Source organism: Anguilla anguilla, chromosome 7 (assembly GCF_013347855.1).
Source record: "Anguilla anguilla isolate fAngAng1 chromosome 7, fAngAng1.pri, whole genome shotgun sequence".
Taxonomy (NCBI): Eukaryota; Metazoa; Chordata; class Actinopteri; order Anguilliformes; family Anguillidae; genus Anguilla; species Anguilla anguilla.
The window spans coordinates 25,699,282-25,717,088 of NC_049207.1; the positions used below are offsets into that span (position 1 = coordinate 25,699,282).

The window sequence follows — 17,807 nt, forward strand, 5'->3', positions numbered from 1 at the left end:
TCTGGTTTGTTGAATTAATCATAGATTGTGTTCATAGCCAGCTGTCCGCTTGTTCATATGGCATTTTTGTTACTTATAAATTATTAGCAAAAACTCATTTTTCTTGATACGGGCAACCATGTTAAAACTGCACTCAAAGGAAATGATACAGGGTGAGTGAGAGCTGTGTTTGGGAGCTGTTTTATGGCTGTGAGAAGGGTGTTTTTTCATTTACTCTTCGCACGTATAACAGCTACCTCCCTGACGGAAGAGTGGCCTTCTCCGGGGACTGCTGTGTTTGCGCACGCTGTGGGAAGAGCCAGTGAAGCGCCGCAGCAGTGCTGTTTCACCTGCGTTGAGTGAAGAGCGCGTGCGCCTCGTCGCTCGCCACCTACTCCCCGCTCGCGCTGCATGCGTTAAGCCCACGGTGTGCTCTGCTGCCCTACTAGACGGCACATCGTTTGCATTTATTTACCATAGTAACAGGAAGGTCTCTACCAGATAGTTCACCAAATGTAATTGATTACTGTTTGGAAGTCGAGCCCCTCCCCTCATCTGTGCCCCTAATGCAAAGGCCTCAAGCTATTGCATTTCAAGCAGCTGCATCACTGTGACTGACGGAATGTGCTGCTGGGGCTTGATCTGTTAAGGCACTGTTCCAATGTGTGGATGTGTTAAAGCACTGTTCCAGTGTATGGATGGGCCACACATTCTGGTATCTGTTAAAGCACAGTTCCAGTGTGTGGATGGGCCCCATAGTCTGGTATATGTTAAGGCAATGTTCCAGTGTATGGATGGGCCACACATTCTGGTATCTGTTAAGGCACTGTTTCAGTGTGTGGATGTGTTAAAGCACTGTTCCAGTGTATGGATGGGCCACACATTCTGGTATCTGTTAAAGCACAGTTCCAGTGTGTGGATGGGCCCCATAGTCTGGTATATGTTAAGGCACTGTTTCAGTGTGTGGATGGGCCCCATAGTCTGGTATCTGTTAAGGCACTTTTCCCGTGTGTGGATGGGCCACACATTCTGGTATCTGTTAAGGCACTGTTCCAGTGTGTGGTTGGGCCACACATTCTGCTATCTGTTAAGGCACAGTTCCAGTGTGTGGATGGGCCCCATGGTCTGGTATCTGTTAAAGCACAGTTCCAGTGTGTGGATGGGCCCCATGGTCTGGTATCTGTTAAAGCACAGTTCCAGTGTGTGGATGGGCCCCATAGTCTGGTATATGTTAAGGCACTTTTCCCGTGTGTGGATGGGCCACACATTCTGGTATCTGTTAAGGCACTGTTCCAATGTGTGGATGGGCCCCATGGTCTGGTATCTGTTAAAGCACAGTTCCAGTGTGTGGCCAACTGGCCCACAGGGCAACACATAACTGCCGGTAGGGAGGGAGCAATTTAGTTCGTGCAGGATGGCCGTGTCACATCGCTCACTGTTGTCCCCTGCCAGTCAGTTCGGGTACCCACAGTCTACCAGGGAAGCCCACTCAGCTTGTGCCTTGGACCGCACTCTCTCACACTGACACCATGGCTGGCCAGTACGATTCGCATCCAAATTGTGAGGAAAAAGGTGGCAAAACCAAAAAAACGATAAGACACAATTGCAGCCCGATGCAGTAAATGAGCCTGATTAGCTAAATGTGTCTGAGTAGAACTGGAGGGGTGCGCTACATCGTGTGAGCACAGAAGCAAAACAGGAAGAGCTTGCGAAGCGGGATCCTGTCCACCACTTTTTGCCCAGTGAAACGGTCCTGCCAGAGCGTTTGCCGGAAAAGCCCAGGGGTTCGGACGGCCGTGCGGTCGGTAGCCTCTGCGTCCCCCCCGTCCTCGTTCCGGCCTGACCCCGCGTGGGCGAGGGATCGCAGTCGTGTAACACGGTCGCCCACTCCCCTGCCTAACGCCCCTCTCCCCCCCCCCATCCCCCCCGCCCCCCATCCTCGCGTCTATCCGCGCAGGAAGATAACTCCGCCACCGCCGCGGGTTTGATCGATTGCCAGCGCACTCCAGATAATGTATTCCCACCAGTTCATCGCGCGTAGGCCGCTCTGATACACCTCCAGATATTATGTGTTCCTTTTCCTTTAACGGTTTCCCTGGCGTTTGTTTGTTCTCCGCGCTCGCGCCCGGCGCAGCTCTGCGGGTACTCGCCTGTCAGCGCTAGCGTTTTCAGAGCCGCGTTGAGAGTCTGAAAGTGGCCCGGCGCCACGACGTTCGCCTGCGTTTTTGGCTGCGTTTCGTTCATTTCCCTGCTGGTGTGAAGCTATTGAACCGTGTTTTTAAGTTGTTTTTTTTTTTTGTTGTAGTAGATTGATATCACGGTGCTGACTTTGGAAACTGAAGCTTTCGGGTTGACCTTTATTTTGTCGTTTGTTACACCACAGCTGCAGGCTTGGGCTCTGATTGGCCGTGCTGGAAGCGCAGGGGAAAGTTTCCAGTGGAACACCGTCGTAAGGCAGATTAACATTTCCCCTCGGCTGTTCAGTTTTCCAGAGCGCTGTTATAAACACTGGCCAACGTCTCTCTCTCCAGCGCCTTGACCGTGACTCTCACACACTGACTCCCCCCTACATCCCGCATCAGCTTCGATCGTCGTTTGTGAGCGTTCAGGTGCGCACTGTTCTTTCTGAGAGGACTGGAGACAGAAGCACACCAGAAGGAATACACTGGTTGTACAATTATTTATTTATGAGACTGCTCTCTCTCTCACACACACACTTTCTCTGTCTCTCTCCCCATCTCTCTTGCTTTCTCCCCTTCCTCTCCTGCTTTTTCTGTCCTTTCTATATTCCCATCTCTCTCTCTCTCTCTCTCTCTCTCCCCCCCCTCTCTCTCACTCTCCACCCTTATCTTCCCCGCGACATAAGCGGGTGGGTAATTAACCACCAGGCGCAGCCTTCGTTAGTGGGCGAAGCCCCAAATTGAGCCCCCCTGTCATTGTCTGGAACCCAGCGCCCACCGTTTGTTTTCTGCGCGCTTCATTAGCGATGTGTCAGGAGAGAGTGCAGGAGAATGCACTGGAGTCAGGAGAGATGTGTCACTCGCTCCTTCCAGGAAGTGAACCCGGGGGGGTTAAAAACTGTTGATATCAAAGCTGGGACAAATAGCTCAAATTGCCCCAAGGAGATGGATGTGGGGCAGTTTATGCTATCGCTATAGAAATGCTTTCTCTCTCTCTCTCTCTCTCACACACACACACACACACACGTTGTCGCAGTTAATTGCAGATCTGCGGACGGAAAACCATGGCCTGGCGTGTTGAGTGATCCGCTGGTCCCGCTCACAAACGCATCGCGGTGGAACGCGCCGGTGCCTGTGAGAGGGAGCAGCTGTGCTCAGAGCCGCTCCCCTCTGAACACGCTGTAATCCAGTAAAGAGTGGCGGTCCGCACTGCCGTCTTCGCTGCTCTTGGCAGTCGACCCCAGTCAGCCCCCCCTCGACCCACACCACCACCTCTCTATCCGCACCTTCAAAAGCATGTCAAATCTACCTGCTAAACGGGGCGTGTGTTCCTGAAGCTTCTCAGAGTAGGAGAGCTGATCTAGGTTCAGGTTTCTCCCTGTCCGTATCCTAACCTTATACATTTTGTGCTAAAAGGCAAAACTGATCCTAGGTCAGTATTCCTTCTCTAAGATGCTTTATAAATACAGGCCCAGTTCATCTTTAAGACCTTTACACTGAGCTTGTCACTGCCATAAACGCTCTATGCAGTTGTTAAGGAGCACATCCATCCCTGGGCCACACAATTCAAGTGATGGGTGTGATTTATGTTGGAGCACTTTGGGGCCACAGGATTCTTGTTTAGGGCCACCGTAACCCTCCAGCCGACTGTGCCTTCAGATCTTACCCTTGCGTTTAACTGTCGTAGCCAAGCCTCAGCCAAGACTCGCGCTGCGGTTTTCAGAAGTAATGCAATATTATGGACGCCATCCCAAGATCCTCTTTCAGTTGCTTCACTTAGAATTACTGCAAAAAAAAAAAACAAAAAAAAAACCCAAGATGTTTCAAGGTGATGTTTTTACAAAAGGATTTATTGGCCAGACCGTTCTGTTAAAAATTCACTGTGCACTCAGTGCTGTTCGGTTTGCCTTAAATTGATGGCAGAATCTTGCAGAAAGAGCAGGCGTTTAGCGCTGGCAGACCGTCCCGCTCAATAAACCCTGTGCTTTTTCTCTTTTATTTTTCCTTTCTTATTTTCCTGCCTTCTCCCTGTAATTGTTTGTGCATTTCATCACTTTACTGCAACCCCCCCATGGGCTTTTTGGCTGGCGCTGGGTGTACATACAGCAAGCTAATGGCAGTTTCCTTCCAGACTGAGGCTAAAGGCTAATCTACTTCCATAGCGGAAGGGGGGTTTTTACCGACAGCACATCATTACTTGAAAGTATTATTCATGCGTCCTCGTTTCCTGTAAACTGCTTATTGTTTTTAATGTTGGATTTGTGCAAACAGGGTGAAATAATCCCCCTGGTGATATTCCCCTAGGGAGACCCAGCGGAAGAAAATTAGAAGTATAAAATCTTTTTGGCATAATACAGGTGGAATGAAAAAAACATGCTGCTGTGAAAATGTTTTCAAAAATATGTATTTTTAAAATTTAAATTTAATGTTCCCTGTAGTGTGTGGTTTTCAGTATAGTAGAATATATGGTTCTTGAGATTATGTCCTGAAACATTAATTGCTCGGTATTGCTGGGAGGATATGACACTGTGCAGTGCTTATAAATTGTTTCTTATCAGTGTATGCCGCTTGGGAAACCACACTGTTGATGATGGTGACGATGGCATTGAAAATAAAGCATTGCGCCTTTCGTCTCTTAATCTAAAAGTTATTTAGATCATGGGGAATGGAGTGGGGCTCACCTCATTCACCACCAACGTGTAACCCCCCACCTGGGTAACACACAGTGAGCGGTATAACTGAAGTACTTACAGCACATAAGCCTTGGTTTGCGTTTTACCATCTGCGGATGCCAGGAAAGGAATCGTGCTTCGGCGTCTCTCCTGACGTGACGTTTCGTACGCGCGGGCCGTCTGAGGCAGGTTAAAAACGGACCGCGTTGTTGGAGGGCAGAAGAGCCACCGAAGGCTACAACTCCATTCCAACTGCAGAAGAGCGTTAGCCTGCCCACACGTACGATCAGAAATAACCTTTTAAATCGAAGGGGGCGGGCTGTCGTCCCAGGAGATGTCGCGCCAGCGTGAAGGCAGGTGTAACGCGGTGAGACTGCGTGTGTGTGTGTGTGTGTGTGTGACGCCCTGTCACCAGACACCTGTGTGCGATGAGACGGGGGAGGGATCTCCTGCACTTCCTGTCAGTTAATACCTGACAGAGCCCAACAGGTTTTACGGTCGGTTATTTGAATAATTCAGTGACCTTTTTGCTGAGCGTTTGGTGAACCATCCCCCCCCCCCTCCCCCCACACTCCCCCGTCCTGCCTACTGTATTAGTTATACTAATGACAGCTCTACATGGGTAAGGCCCATTGCTGCTCCGTCTGTCAGTCAGCCAATCAATCAATGTATCAGTCATTCAGTAAACCTATATGTAAGTATTTATGTATATATGTATGTATGTATCTATCTATCTATCTATCTATATCTCTCTATCGGTCTGTGTCTATCTGTCTATCTATCGTCCTGTCTGTGTGTCTATGTCTCTCTACTAATTAATCAATCAATCAGTCAATCAATGTATCAGACAATCAGCCCACTAAGCAACCAATCAATCAGTAAAACAACCATCCATCCTATCAATCAGTCAGTCAGTGTATCAGCAGATCAACCAGGCAACCAATCAATAAAACAATCAACCAACCCATCCATCAATAAATCTTTTTTTCTACATTTTGATATTGTCCCTAATGGGCTATTAATTGTAAAGCCTAATCATAGGTCACAACATAAAAACAAAAAATGTAGACATAAAACACTAAGCCTGTAGTAATAAACCTTATGCATTCATTTTATTAATTTATTCTTTTAGGGACATTGTAATGTACTTAAAAAAACAAGATACCAATGTGGTACATCAGTGCTTTACAGCCAAGGCTAATTTACAATCCCTGTCCCTGTTTAGGCAAGTCAGATTACGTAGCATTGCAGTGTCTGGTATGAAGGGCTATCTTTAACTATTTCTGAAATGCTGCTATTTTCGTGCGGATCTGTTGAGCACAGACGAGATTCTGGGGGCACAGTGTGGGATGGCCTCCACAGTGGAGCTCCACAGACCCATGACCCCCCCCCCCCACCCCCCACCCCCTGTCCTTCTTCAGCTAACCAATACCCGCGCCCTCCTCATGCCATGTCGAAATCCCGCCAGCTACCCCACTAGTCATATGCAGTCCACTGTCCTTGAGAATCCTGTTTCCATGCCAGTGTTCCAGGTTTCCATGGCGATGGTCAACCGCCGGCACGTGCACCTTTGTCATGGGGGGCCATTGGTGAACGTACTACTGCGCTGTATCCTGTAGATCACTGGTCTATTTATTCAAACTTTCCAATCGAGTAAAACCACCCTCCTTCCTTCCCAAAAACATATACATCATGATTGTCCATCCTGTGACTCGACCATCTTCACAATGTCAATAGCACAGATTAAAGTTGCTTAGAATTGGAACATACTGTAAATATTTGGAAATTAAGTATATTATTGAATTATAGGAATGATGCACAGTATATGGGGAAATGCAAATGATATCAACTTTTTGATATTGCAGTATATATTGTTTTTGCAATGCACTGCGGAAAAATATATTTATCAATATTTTTCGAAAGTGTCTATATATTTGCCAAATAGTGCCATATATTCTATTTCCATATGGGTTATTCCACTGATAATGAGTCGGGTTTGAGCTAATACGCCTGTGTATCTCAGTCCCTGTAACTTCAGCGTGGGTAAAGTAAATTCCAAAAACATCCTGCCTCCATACTGTCAGTTCAGCCTCCCCCACTCTGAAAATCTTTCTTTTTCTTTTCCTCCCTCGCCCTCCCTCGCTCACTCGCTCTCTCTCTCCCTGGTTCTCTTGCTTTCTCTCTCTCCCTGGTTCTCTTGCTTTCTCTCTCTCCCTGGTTCTCTCTCTCTCTCTCTCTCTCTCTCTCTGGTTCTCTTGCTTTCTCTCTCTCTCTCTCCCTGGTTCTCTCTCTCTCTCTCTCTCTCTCTCTCTGTCTGTCAGCGCACCCAGAACCTGTAGGCCCTGCGTGAGCGTGGTCTTCCTCTCCCTAATGCAGTTGCAACTAATTACTGGTGTTCCAGGCTCTGTTGGTGACAACTGTTTGGTTGTTTTCTGGATGACAAATGACTCAATAATGGACTGACGCAGCCCCCCCCCTCCCCTTACTCCCTCCCTCCCCCCCCCCCCCCCCCCCAGCAAACACACTTTAGCGCACAGAGAAGCAGAACCTTTTAATCATGTTGCGAATGCATCCCAATTACACACCATGCATCAAAATGCAGAGGGGGGGGGTGGCGGCGGAGGAAGGGGGGCAGGGTGTTCAGGGGACTAAGTACTTAACAATAAATGAGTCACTTGTGAAGTGAGTTTAAAGCAGAGAGATAAATCACAGGCTTAGCGTAGGATTGTGCCGGACTGCGCGTTCCGTTTGTGGCGAGCAGATTCGCAGTCAAAGGCCGTCCCGGGAGGCTAATAGCTCCGCTAATTGTTTCCTGGTGGAGCCTCGGAGCGGGCTCCCTGTTTTTGGGTCCCTGAATGATGTTCCCTCGTGCAATTTCTTCCAAATCCTCCCTCCCCCCCCTTTTCAAATCACGGCGGGTTTGAGATTTGAAAGAGCCCAGCGCTCGGATCCAGGGGAACGCGATAATAGTTCCAATTCAAGGTCAGGAGTAAGAATGGGGGAGTCTGTGTGAATTAATATTTCATAAGCATTGCTAGCAGTTGCTGGACTAACAGGAAGTAATGGGGTTGTACTCTCTTGTACCTTGTTACACAGGCTTGAGGTTTCGGGGTAAAGTGCTTGGTATTGCAGCCCGGTCATGCTCATGCAAGCCTACTTTAAGAACATGCAAACATAAGAACGTAAGAAGATACAATGAGAAGAACAGGCCATTCAGCCCACCTAGGCTGATTCTTTACCTACAAACTGGAGAGTATCCAGCTCAATATCCAGCTTACACTTGAACACTCTGAAGATTTTTTGCCACTACTACATGAGATGGAAGCTGTTCCACACCTTGATAACTAAAAAATTAAGAGGATTTTTTTTTCTTAAGGATTAAGAGCCGGAGAGGGCAGCTTTTGGGCTGAATCCAGGCGGAGATGGGAGCCCCCCCATCATGGATGCTGAAACAGGCTCTGTTTCCCTGATGTGGTGTCTTGGTAAAGGGAGAGCGTGATCCTGTCGCCATTGCCGACATCATCGTTTTGCCATTGACGGTTTCTGGAGATGGTTCCATTTCACCTCTCAAATACAGAGGAAGTGGAGAAGGGTCCACATCATTACATATGGCAGTCAGATAGATAGGTTTCATATAAGGAGACAAGGATTCAGATGTCGTTTCACTTCCACCGCTACTCAGTACTAGCGGAGGACAAGCAGTGCAGAGGACGTTGTCATTTCGGTCCTGGCGAATCAGAGATTGAGCACCCTGTCCACAGAATAGGATTGATGTGAAAAAAGACCCGGGTGCGATATGCAGTCATATGTGTTCGATACGGCGTGATGTCACCGCGCTGCATTCTGTGGGCACCGAGGGAAATTTCCATGAAGTGTGCGATAACGGTGGCTGGAGGGTGCTCGATTTATCAGCTAATCTAGTAATGTCTGTGCGAGTCCAATGTAAAAATGGCCGTAGCTTAAAAGATCAAAACTTGAAAATAAGTATTGAGCTGTAATGGGCGAAGTCCCTTTTCAAAGAATCCAATTACCATTCTATGAATACCAAATGAAGGGGGAGCGCCGAGCTGCGGTGCCACAGACAGGTTGAGTGATGTGCTGTCCAGAGGCTAGCTAGCGAAAGCCTACGGAGCGAGTGCGTGCTGACGTTTGGACGGGAAAGCCAATGTAAATACATAAAGGCATTATTAACAGTGCCTTTATGTGGGGGGGGGGGGGGGTCTGCGGTAAACATTACGGCGTAGCGGTGAACGAAAGTTCCGTTTGGAGAGGAGAAAAAGGTCGCCGTGACCGTATACAATGTGCGCGTGAGATCTGTTTTTTTATTATTTATGTTTTGTTTCCCCTGCGCACCGAGACCCAGTGGTGTGGAGCTGCGCGTGACTCACTCGATGGTTTCGCCTCGTGTGCTGTTCGGACTGAACTTCTGTGTGCGTGGCACGCAGATCGGGCCTGGAGGACTGGCTGTCCTGGGACCACAGGGCGTGTGTGTGCGTGCGTGCGTGTGCGTGCGTGCTTGTGTACTTGTGTCTGAGACGCATTTCAATGGTCTTTTAAAGTTTTGTTGTGGAGACAGTGACGCTGTGTTGCTCTGAAAATAACTATCCTTTTATGTGGCATGTCTTGAGTCACGCACCCTGATGGTGCCATTTATTTCACTGTAGCTTAGACTATCTCTGTCTGCTGCTCTTTGCTTACCCGGTTAAAGGCACTCCTGTAAGTCATTCTGGCTAAAAGCTTCTGCCAAATGACTAAATTGAAAACTATAGGAACATTTGGGAAGGCAGTGAAAACGCCAAAATAAATTAAAAAGGACTGGCTCGCCTTCTCCAAGACGAAGCAACCCTTTAAAAGCTGTCAGCTGGAGAGGCATGTGCTAAATCTGTGTACACATTGCAAGGGCATTAACCGATAAAATAATGGAGACTTACTGTACAGTCAGAGAGAATATTAGTGTTATTTTCACAACCCTTACCTGCTGGAGAGGGCCATGCTTTACTCATTTATGGTTTTATGGTTTTATGGTTTTATGGTTTGATGATTTGAGCGATGAGCGCATTCTTGTCACTAGAAGCGAGTCTCGCTTGTTTGTTTTGGCCTCAGACAGGAAATGATGCGCGCGTGGTGGCCCGGGCGTGGCGTCCGGCGCTGTCAGCGATCCATACGCGTAGAGCAGCCATTGATTTTCTGGGGCAGCTCTGCTGGATGTGAGCTGAATTCAGCAGAGCAGAGCACAACTTCAGTGCTGTTACTCCCCTGCCCATCACTTTCATCCCATTAACACCACATCCTGGGTACATACACATGCACACACATACGCTCACACACACACACACGCACACACACACACACACACACACACACATGCTCTCACTCACACACATACACACACACTCACACATGCACACACATACAAACACACACACACATGCTGTCTCTCACGCACACATACGCTCACACAGACACACACACATGCTCTCTCTCACACACACACAAACACACACACACATGCTCTCACTCACACAAACGTGCTCACACACGCACACACAAACACACACACACATGCTCTCTCTCTCACACACGCACACTCTCTCACACACACGCACATGCTCTCTCACACACACGCTCACACACACACATGCTCTTTTTCACACACACACGCACGCACACACTCTGTCACACACACGCTCTCACACACACACACATGCTCTCTCTCACACACACACGCTCACATGCTTTCTCTCACACACACACATGCTGTCTCACATACACACTCACATGCTGTCTCTCACACACACACATGCTCTCTCTCTCACACTCGCACACACACACACATGCTATCTCTCTCTCTCTCACACACACACATGCACACATGCTAACTCTCTCACACACACACACGCACACATGCTCTCATGTACACACACACATGCTCTCACGTACACACACACACACACAGTGTTATGGCTGCACACACAGAGTACAGTGTAATAACACACCATTTCATTAATTATTCATACAGCAGCCAGGCCATGCCTCTGTTTCCTGGTTGGTGGGTGCTGATGTTGAGTTGAAAGACAGTGGGCAGGTTTTGGTTGTGTACAGAACATCCTTAATCGTGAAGCATACCCTCATTCACTCAGATTTCTGGCAGAAGGGCGTTATCATTGGTCATCTGTAGGCTTCTGTTTGAGCAGAATAAAGTATGGAATACATTTTTTTGTTTTTTTTCAGTAAACGACCTGGGTCAAATAATTACTTTAGCCCTATAGATACCAGTAATACTGTGCAGTTCAATGACATTTTTAAAAGAAGGATTCATTTTCTTCCCCTGTATTCGAAACTAAATTCCTCTTTCCCATGATTGCTGTTTTGGTTAATAGCATGTTTCGCTGTACAGCCACGCTAGTATAAGTGCTATTATGTTCTTTTTTATTCAGCTCGCTTTTGAAAATAAAGGCATATTTGCTATATGTACACTGTGAGCTGTAACTCATCTGTGAACATTATGACATGTGTGTGCGTGTCCTTGTGTGTCTGCGCATGTATGTGTGTGTGTGTGTGTGTCTGTGTATGTTGCGTGTGTGTATCTGTAGATAGAGTAGTGTCTTGTATCTGTGTCCCTATGTTTGAAAACCATTTCTCTGTGTGTGATCCCTGCAGTTTGTGGGGACATCCACGGGCAGTTCTTCGACCTGATGAAGCTCTTCGAAGTGGGCGGATCTCCAGCCAGCACGCGCTACCTTTTTTTAGGGGATTATGTGGACAGAGGCTATTTTAGCATTGAAGTAAGTGCGCACCATTCTCCCACTTCTTCTGTTCCGTTGACAGCGTCATCTTGTATTGTTTACCCCTGTTCGTAATCCACAAGTGGAACATTACTGGTTCCTTTTGGAACGTGAATGTATCTTTTTGTGCAATTATCTGTTGCAAGGAAAATTCCAGAACACTTTCAGCACATTCTGTCCCTAGGCTCAGTAGAATAAGCTAGTGGTTTGTTTTTGTTTAAGGCTATTTTTAATAAAATATGTTTTTTCATACCGTGATAGCTTTCTGTCATGCACAGATTAATCAATCAGTCGACCACAGAGCTGTCAACACTCTGCGGAAGTTTATCTCAAACCCTGTGTGTCTCATGGCAGTGCGGACAGACGTTTTGCGTTAGTGTACTGTAAGCAAGGGGAAAACCCCTCTTAGAACCGCTCGGTGAATTGCCGTGTGTGTCTGACTCTGTTCTGTTTCATTCCATTCTAGTGTGTGCTGTACCTATGGGCCTTAAAAATCCTTTATCCCAAAACACTGTTTCTGCTCCGTGGGAACCATGAATGTAGACACTTAACAGAGTATTTCACCTTTAAACAGGAATGTAAGTATGGCTCTTGACTGGTGTGCTTGTGTGCTTTAGAGTGATCCTGTGTTATGAGAAATGTGCAAAGAAATGGCTCAATCTAATAATGCGAATGTTTGATATTTGTGTGCATGGTTTATGAAAAGGAAATGGATACACAGGAGCCATTGTGCCAGTGCATGTTTAAGTAGACCGCAGGGGAGTTTTGTTTTGTGCATTTTACATACTGAAAAAACCTAGGTTGAAGATATGTGTAATTTTAGATGTAAAGATTTTTCTGGATGTCATATTTAAGTTTTTCACCCTGCTAATGTTTATTCCTGATTTGCACACTTTGTTACAAAATGTAATATCGGACAAAAGGGAACCTGATTAAACACAAAACAAATGTTTAATTGTTATTTCATTTAATAAAAAAGTTTATTAAATCAGCTGCCTGCAAACATAATGGAACCTGTGTCGTCCAAAAAGTTTTTTTGAGACTTTTGACTAATCTGTCCATAGAACTGTCCAATAGAAGTACAAAGTTTGCTTGAACTAACATACCCCCCCTTCCCCAAATAAAAGTAAAATATATTTTTTATCGACAATGAGGCGCTTATTTTAGAAGGCCATCGTTGCAAATGAAAAGTGATGTACATAAAATGCAGCATCTCCCACTCAGCCTGTCTTGAGACGAGTGTGAGTGAATAAGGGAGGGAGCGATGTTTGGCTTGGTCCGTTAGCTTGGTAGCTCGTTAGCTCGTTAGCTGAGCGCTGCGGTGTCGCTTGTCTGTCCCCGGCAGGTAGAATTAAGTATTCGGAGAGGGTGTATGACGCCTGTATGGACGCCTTCGACTGCCTTCCCCTGGCTGCCCTCATGAACCAACAGTTCCTGTGCGTACACGGAGGACTGTCCCCAGAAATAACAAACCTCGAAGACATAAGGAAAGTATGTGTCACCCCAAAACCTGTCCCCGATCTCCCAGTGTTAGTACTCACACCCAGGTTTGTACAGTTAGGCTCATCCGTAACCAATGAAATCAAGGTATTTGAGTTTTTGTTTTGTTGGCATGCTTAGACATTGACAGTTTTTTATTTTTTATGTGGAAGTTGATTTTCAAAATTTGAATGTAGCTGGGGTACACCCCATGTGTACTCTGCATACAGCCAGGGGGCACCACTGCCCAGGTTATTCGTAGTAGGCTGTATTCCCACAATTCATTTAACTTAAAAAAAATCTAAATCTGAAGTGGATGGCTTTGTGGGTGCCGTCCCATCCTTATATGATAAGTTTTGTTCTCTCTCTTTGAATCTCATTTGGAACCTTTTCCCAAATATTTCAATTTAAATTCAGTTGTGTACTTTGAATTGAACCTTAGCCTCTACAATAATGGCAGTTTAATTTCAGGACTCTTTATCTGTTCTAGACAGGAGACAAAACGTTTTAAGAAGCGATTTAAGAAGTGATTTTATTTTTACAGTAATGAGCTGTTTTGTTTTCCTTTCGTTTGAATCAAAATGCTAATTTGCGAAACACCGCAGCTGCAGCCCGCAGTCCCATTTTCTTTCTTTTTATCACAGGTCTGATCACTGAATGACAAATCGTGCATTGTTTTATATTCTGCTGAACGATTTATTTGACAAGGATTTGAAACTGTTAAAGAGGAATACAGTAATGTAGTCAAGAATTCACTATATTGTGGAATATATGCATATTTTTTCCCTCATCGTCCCTTTTTGCTGGCAGCTGAAATGGAGGAGTTTATTTCCCTTCAAATATTTCCTTTGTAAACATTGAGCTTGGTTATTAAACTGGGCCAGCTGAGGCACAGGAAGAATGCCAGCGTGCGGATCCGAGAGGGATTCGGTCCTTTGCCGTTTAAAGAAAGAAATAAATGAAATGCGTGAGAGTCAGGTTTCGCAGTCCCCTGAATTCAATAAAGCAAATTGGATTTGGCCACTGCAATTACGGAGCCTTTCTAATTGAATATGGTCAGTATCACTGGGCATTATGCTGTCCCTGACAGGGATCCCTTGGGGCAATTTTGAGCGTACACTTGTTTTCATTAGAATTATTTTTATTCCTTCCTTCAGAAATGAAAGAAAAATGTTTTGCTTAGAAATTGCTCGTGTGAATATATTTTTAAACCTTTACAAACTTTAAGAAGCTTAAATAAACGCACACGTTGAACTATTTTACGCATAGCTGACAAGGCCACTGTTCGTCTAGGGAATTGCAGGATGGGTTGTGAGGAAAGGATGGAAGGATGAAAGTTTTTTTCATGTGACAGTGTTTTTCGCGTTTAAGGATGAGATAACTGTTTTCCGCTTTTAGAATGTGAGATTTGGGCATGAAAGGGTTTGGGAGGGGACGCAGGAAATGCTCTTATTTAGCGGATGGCGGTACGCGCCCCTCTCCGGCACAGGACTGCTGGCAAAAGAGCGTAATCTGCTGTTCGCTCACGTTCCCGGCGCCTCGGGCCTCCGACTCGCTGAGCGCTTAGCGTGCGCGTCAGACGCCGGCAGGGGAGCTTTCCTTTCGCTAACCCATCACAACAGATTGAGCGACACATCGATTTCATATCAAAGGAGGAGACAGCGCTGACTGACTGGTTGTGCGGGTCTGTGATTGATTTATCGCAAAATATCCGGAAAACCCACTTTCCTCAGACTGTTGTTTTGTCCAACAAAAAATAAGATGGATAGGATCACATTTTTTAAATATATATATTTTTTTTACAATCAACCGATATGTGAAAAACGTCATTTGGAGCAAGTGATTGTGTAATTGTTTGCTGAGGAGAAGATATGATTTTTATATGAAGTTTTCCTCTTTGGGAAATCCAATAGTGCCAAACCACTTCCTAGGTCCAGTCGTTTTTTTGTCGTGGGCGGGACTTAAAGAATCTATAGCACATGCTTATACCGGGCTGTTCCTGCAAGCTGTGTCTTCAGGAGAGAATCTGCCAATGAAAGATAAATGCATTTACATTCGTACCTATAGAAACGGAGGACATGCTCTTATCTGAAATGACTCACAAGCAAGCACAAATACAAAGGCAAGAAGAACCACTATAGACCTAGTAAATCGATAAAGCCGCAGGCAAACCTGAAACTGTGACAAGCACAAGAAATTCTCAAATGCATTTTCCCCAGATCGGAATTAATGAGACAAATGTTGTGTATGTGTAAGTAACACTCGCCTTTATTTGTTAGTCAAGTGTTGAATTGAGTCCAAGCCATTGTGACTGACAATGGCAGCAGATAACCAGGCTGGATTTGGTTAACCACCTGTTCTTCAAAAAAAAACCTGCTCGCATCCAATCATCACTGAGAAACATGGGCCTAATACCTTCCCTCCGTCTGTCCGTCCGCCTCTTTGTCCACCCTATCCCCCTCCAGTTAGACAGGTTCAAAGAGCCACCCGCGTACGGTCCCATGTGCGACCTCCTATGGTCTGACCCCCTGGAGGATTTCGGGAATGAGAAAACCCAGGAACACTTCACCCACAACACTGTGCGAGGCTGCTCCTACTTCTACAGGTAGGCTGCTTCCCGTTACCATGCCAACGCAGCGCACCTGGCGCCCTCATCCTTCACCCATCACCTGCATGGCAAATGACCTCGTTAGAGCACTCACAGCGGAATGTGGCAGGATGTCACGTCTGCAGTTCGAGACGATTGGCTAATTGCTCAGACCAGACTGTTTCTGCATGACCTAGGATGGTTAGTAATGATATAGCCTGAATCTGACTGGGCTGTTACCCAGTTATCATCCATTACTCCCAAAGATCTATGGAATCATTATGATGACCGAATAGGTTCCCCTTGCTACTGCAGTAAACATTTGTCCGGTCCCTTAATTGGTGCTTGCGACCATAACATCCCCCCTGTGGGCTGGGGTGTCCTTTGGCCATCTGTGGCGGATCGATGGTGATTTACCTCTGGCCAAGGTGAGGCGTTGGCGGTTGAGCCCTCGTGACCTTTTCGTGTAATGGATCTGGCCGCGTGCCGAGGTGGAGGCACTGGACAACCCCATAAATTATCCCCGTGGGGGGGGTGGGACTGAGGGGTGAGGAACGTGGATGTGGGCGATTACCAGCATCTCTGAAGAACATAAGTTAGCGGTTCGATGGAGTTCTGCTTTATGCTTTGTACTGTAGTTCTCTCACAGTGGGGAGATTTTTTTTTGTGGCCACTGCTGATAATTGACGTCAAATGTTACCCACCCCCCCAACACCCCCACCTGCTGAATTTATATGTGCTTGCTGCTTGCAAACACTTCTGGTGTCAGCGGTTATTTTAGATAACCACTTAAAGATCTATGTGGGTTGATAAGGGGGCTTAGAAGTGTCTGTGGACATAGGGCATCTGTAAGAGGGGATACATGTACCCTTCTCAGAACAAAAATGAATTCTGGGTAAATAGGCAACCAGTACAGCAGATTTTTCATCGTGACCTCCAGGCTCTTTTGTCGGGTGGGTTGATAAATGGATGAATCCATATCATATAATTGGAAAAAGATGGGCGGTATCAGCGCACGCCGTTGCTATCTCCCCAGTGGATTCCATTTCCCGCCCCCTCCTGGTTGCCATGAGGTCTTTCCACATTTTTTTTAATCCTACATTTTATGGATTCATGTATTCCCGTTGGCCTCAGGGAGACAGTACATCACATGCCTGTAGTAAGGGAAATAATCTCGGCCGCGAAACACTGGAAAGACAGGCTACGGGTACGTTGGCATTTGGATTTAAATGCGGTCGTGTACGATCAAGAAATGGAGAAAACATAGCCAAAGGGCTTGCATCAGTCCTGGAGGACACCCATTTACATCAAGACCACATGACATATAGCGGGATTTTAACCGCCATCAAATGCCTAGATGTTGAGAAAGTGACTCCAGTGCTGTTTTGTCAATGTCTTCACACGTTTGACGTAGTACTTGTGTTTTTTCATGTTGAGACAGGTATTTGGCTATCATGTTTGATCCAGTACATGTTTGACCCAGTACATGACCCAGGTTTGACCCAGTGCATGTGTTTGTCATGACGAGACAGTTTAGATTTTGCATCTTGTTGTAATGTCATGATGAGTTTAACCCATTGCGTAAGCTTGTCATGATAGTGTGTCTGCATTCACTATTAGTGTTCATACATATGTTTCTATGCACAGCTTGTAGCTTGTGTAGGACAGCTTGCATTGGTTTTAATCATGTTGCATGGTTACTGTTTTAATGCTTTTATTTAAATTGAGCACAGACGCATACAAACATGCTACGGTCTTTAGCTCCTGAGCATCTGGTGTGTCTTCCTACTTCCTCTGCTTCACTCCCTCTTCCTTTTCTTGCTCACATGCCCTCTCTCATACAGTTGTGGATGTCACACTGCGTCACAGCGGACATGTGTGTGTGTGTGTGTGTGTGTGTGTCCGTGCCCGGCTGTTCATGACGACAGACACGCTAGCGCGCTGGCTTTCATGAGGGAACGTGCCGCAGCTCCCTGAGAGAGCGGTCCGAACCTCAGAGTTTGCTACTGCCACCCGACTCCTAGAATGGCGGGATCCCTCAGTACTCTATTACAGGCGCAGTCGAGGCGTGTAATTGCCGCCATTTTGAAGGGACCCAAATGGCGACAGCAGGGTTTGTGATCCG

At 46.4% G+C, this 17,807-nt stretch overlaps 1 protein-coding gene across 4 annotated transcripts in view; it reads left to right on the top strand.

The window, feature by feature from the left end:
- Positions 1-17,807, top strand: part of LOC118231624 (serine/threonine-protein phosphatase 2B catalytic subunit alpha isoform) — a 121,776-nt gene that overhangs the window by 75,913 nt on the left and 28,056 nt on the right. For all 4 annotated transcript variants that reach the window (XM_035425637.1, XM_035425639.1, XM_035425638.1 and 1 more), the window contains exons 3-6: positions 11,492-11,616; positions 12,083-12,194; positions 12,962-13,107; positions 15,561-15,700. In XM_035425637.1, the coding sequence (XP_035281528.1) occupies positions 11,492-11,616; positions 12,083-12,194; positions 12,962-13,107; positions 15,561-15,700 (523 nt within the window). The remainder of the gene's footprint in view (positions 1-11,491; positions 11,617-12,082; positions 12,195-12,961; positions 13,108-15,560; positions 15,701-17,807) is intronic.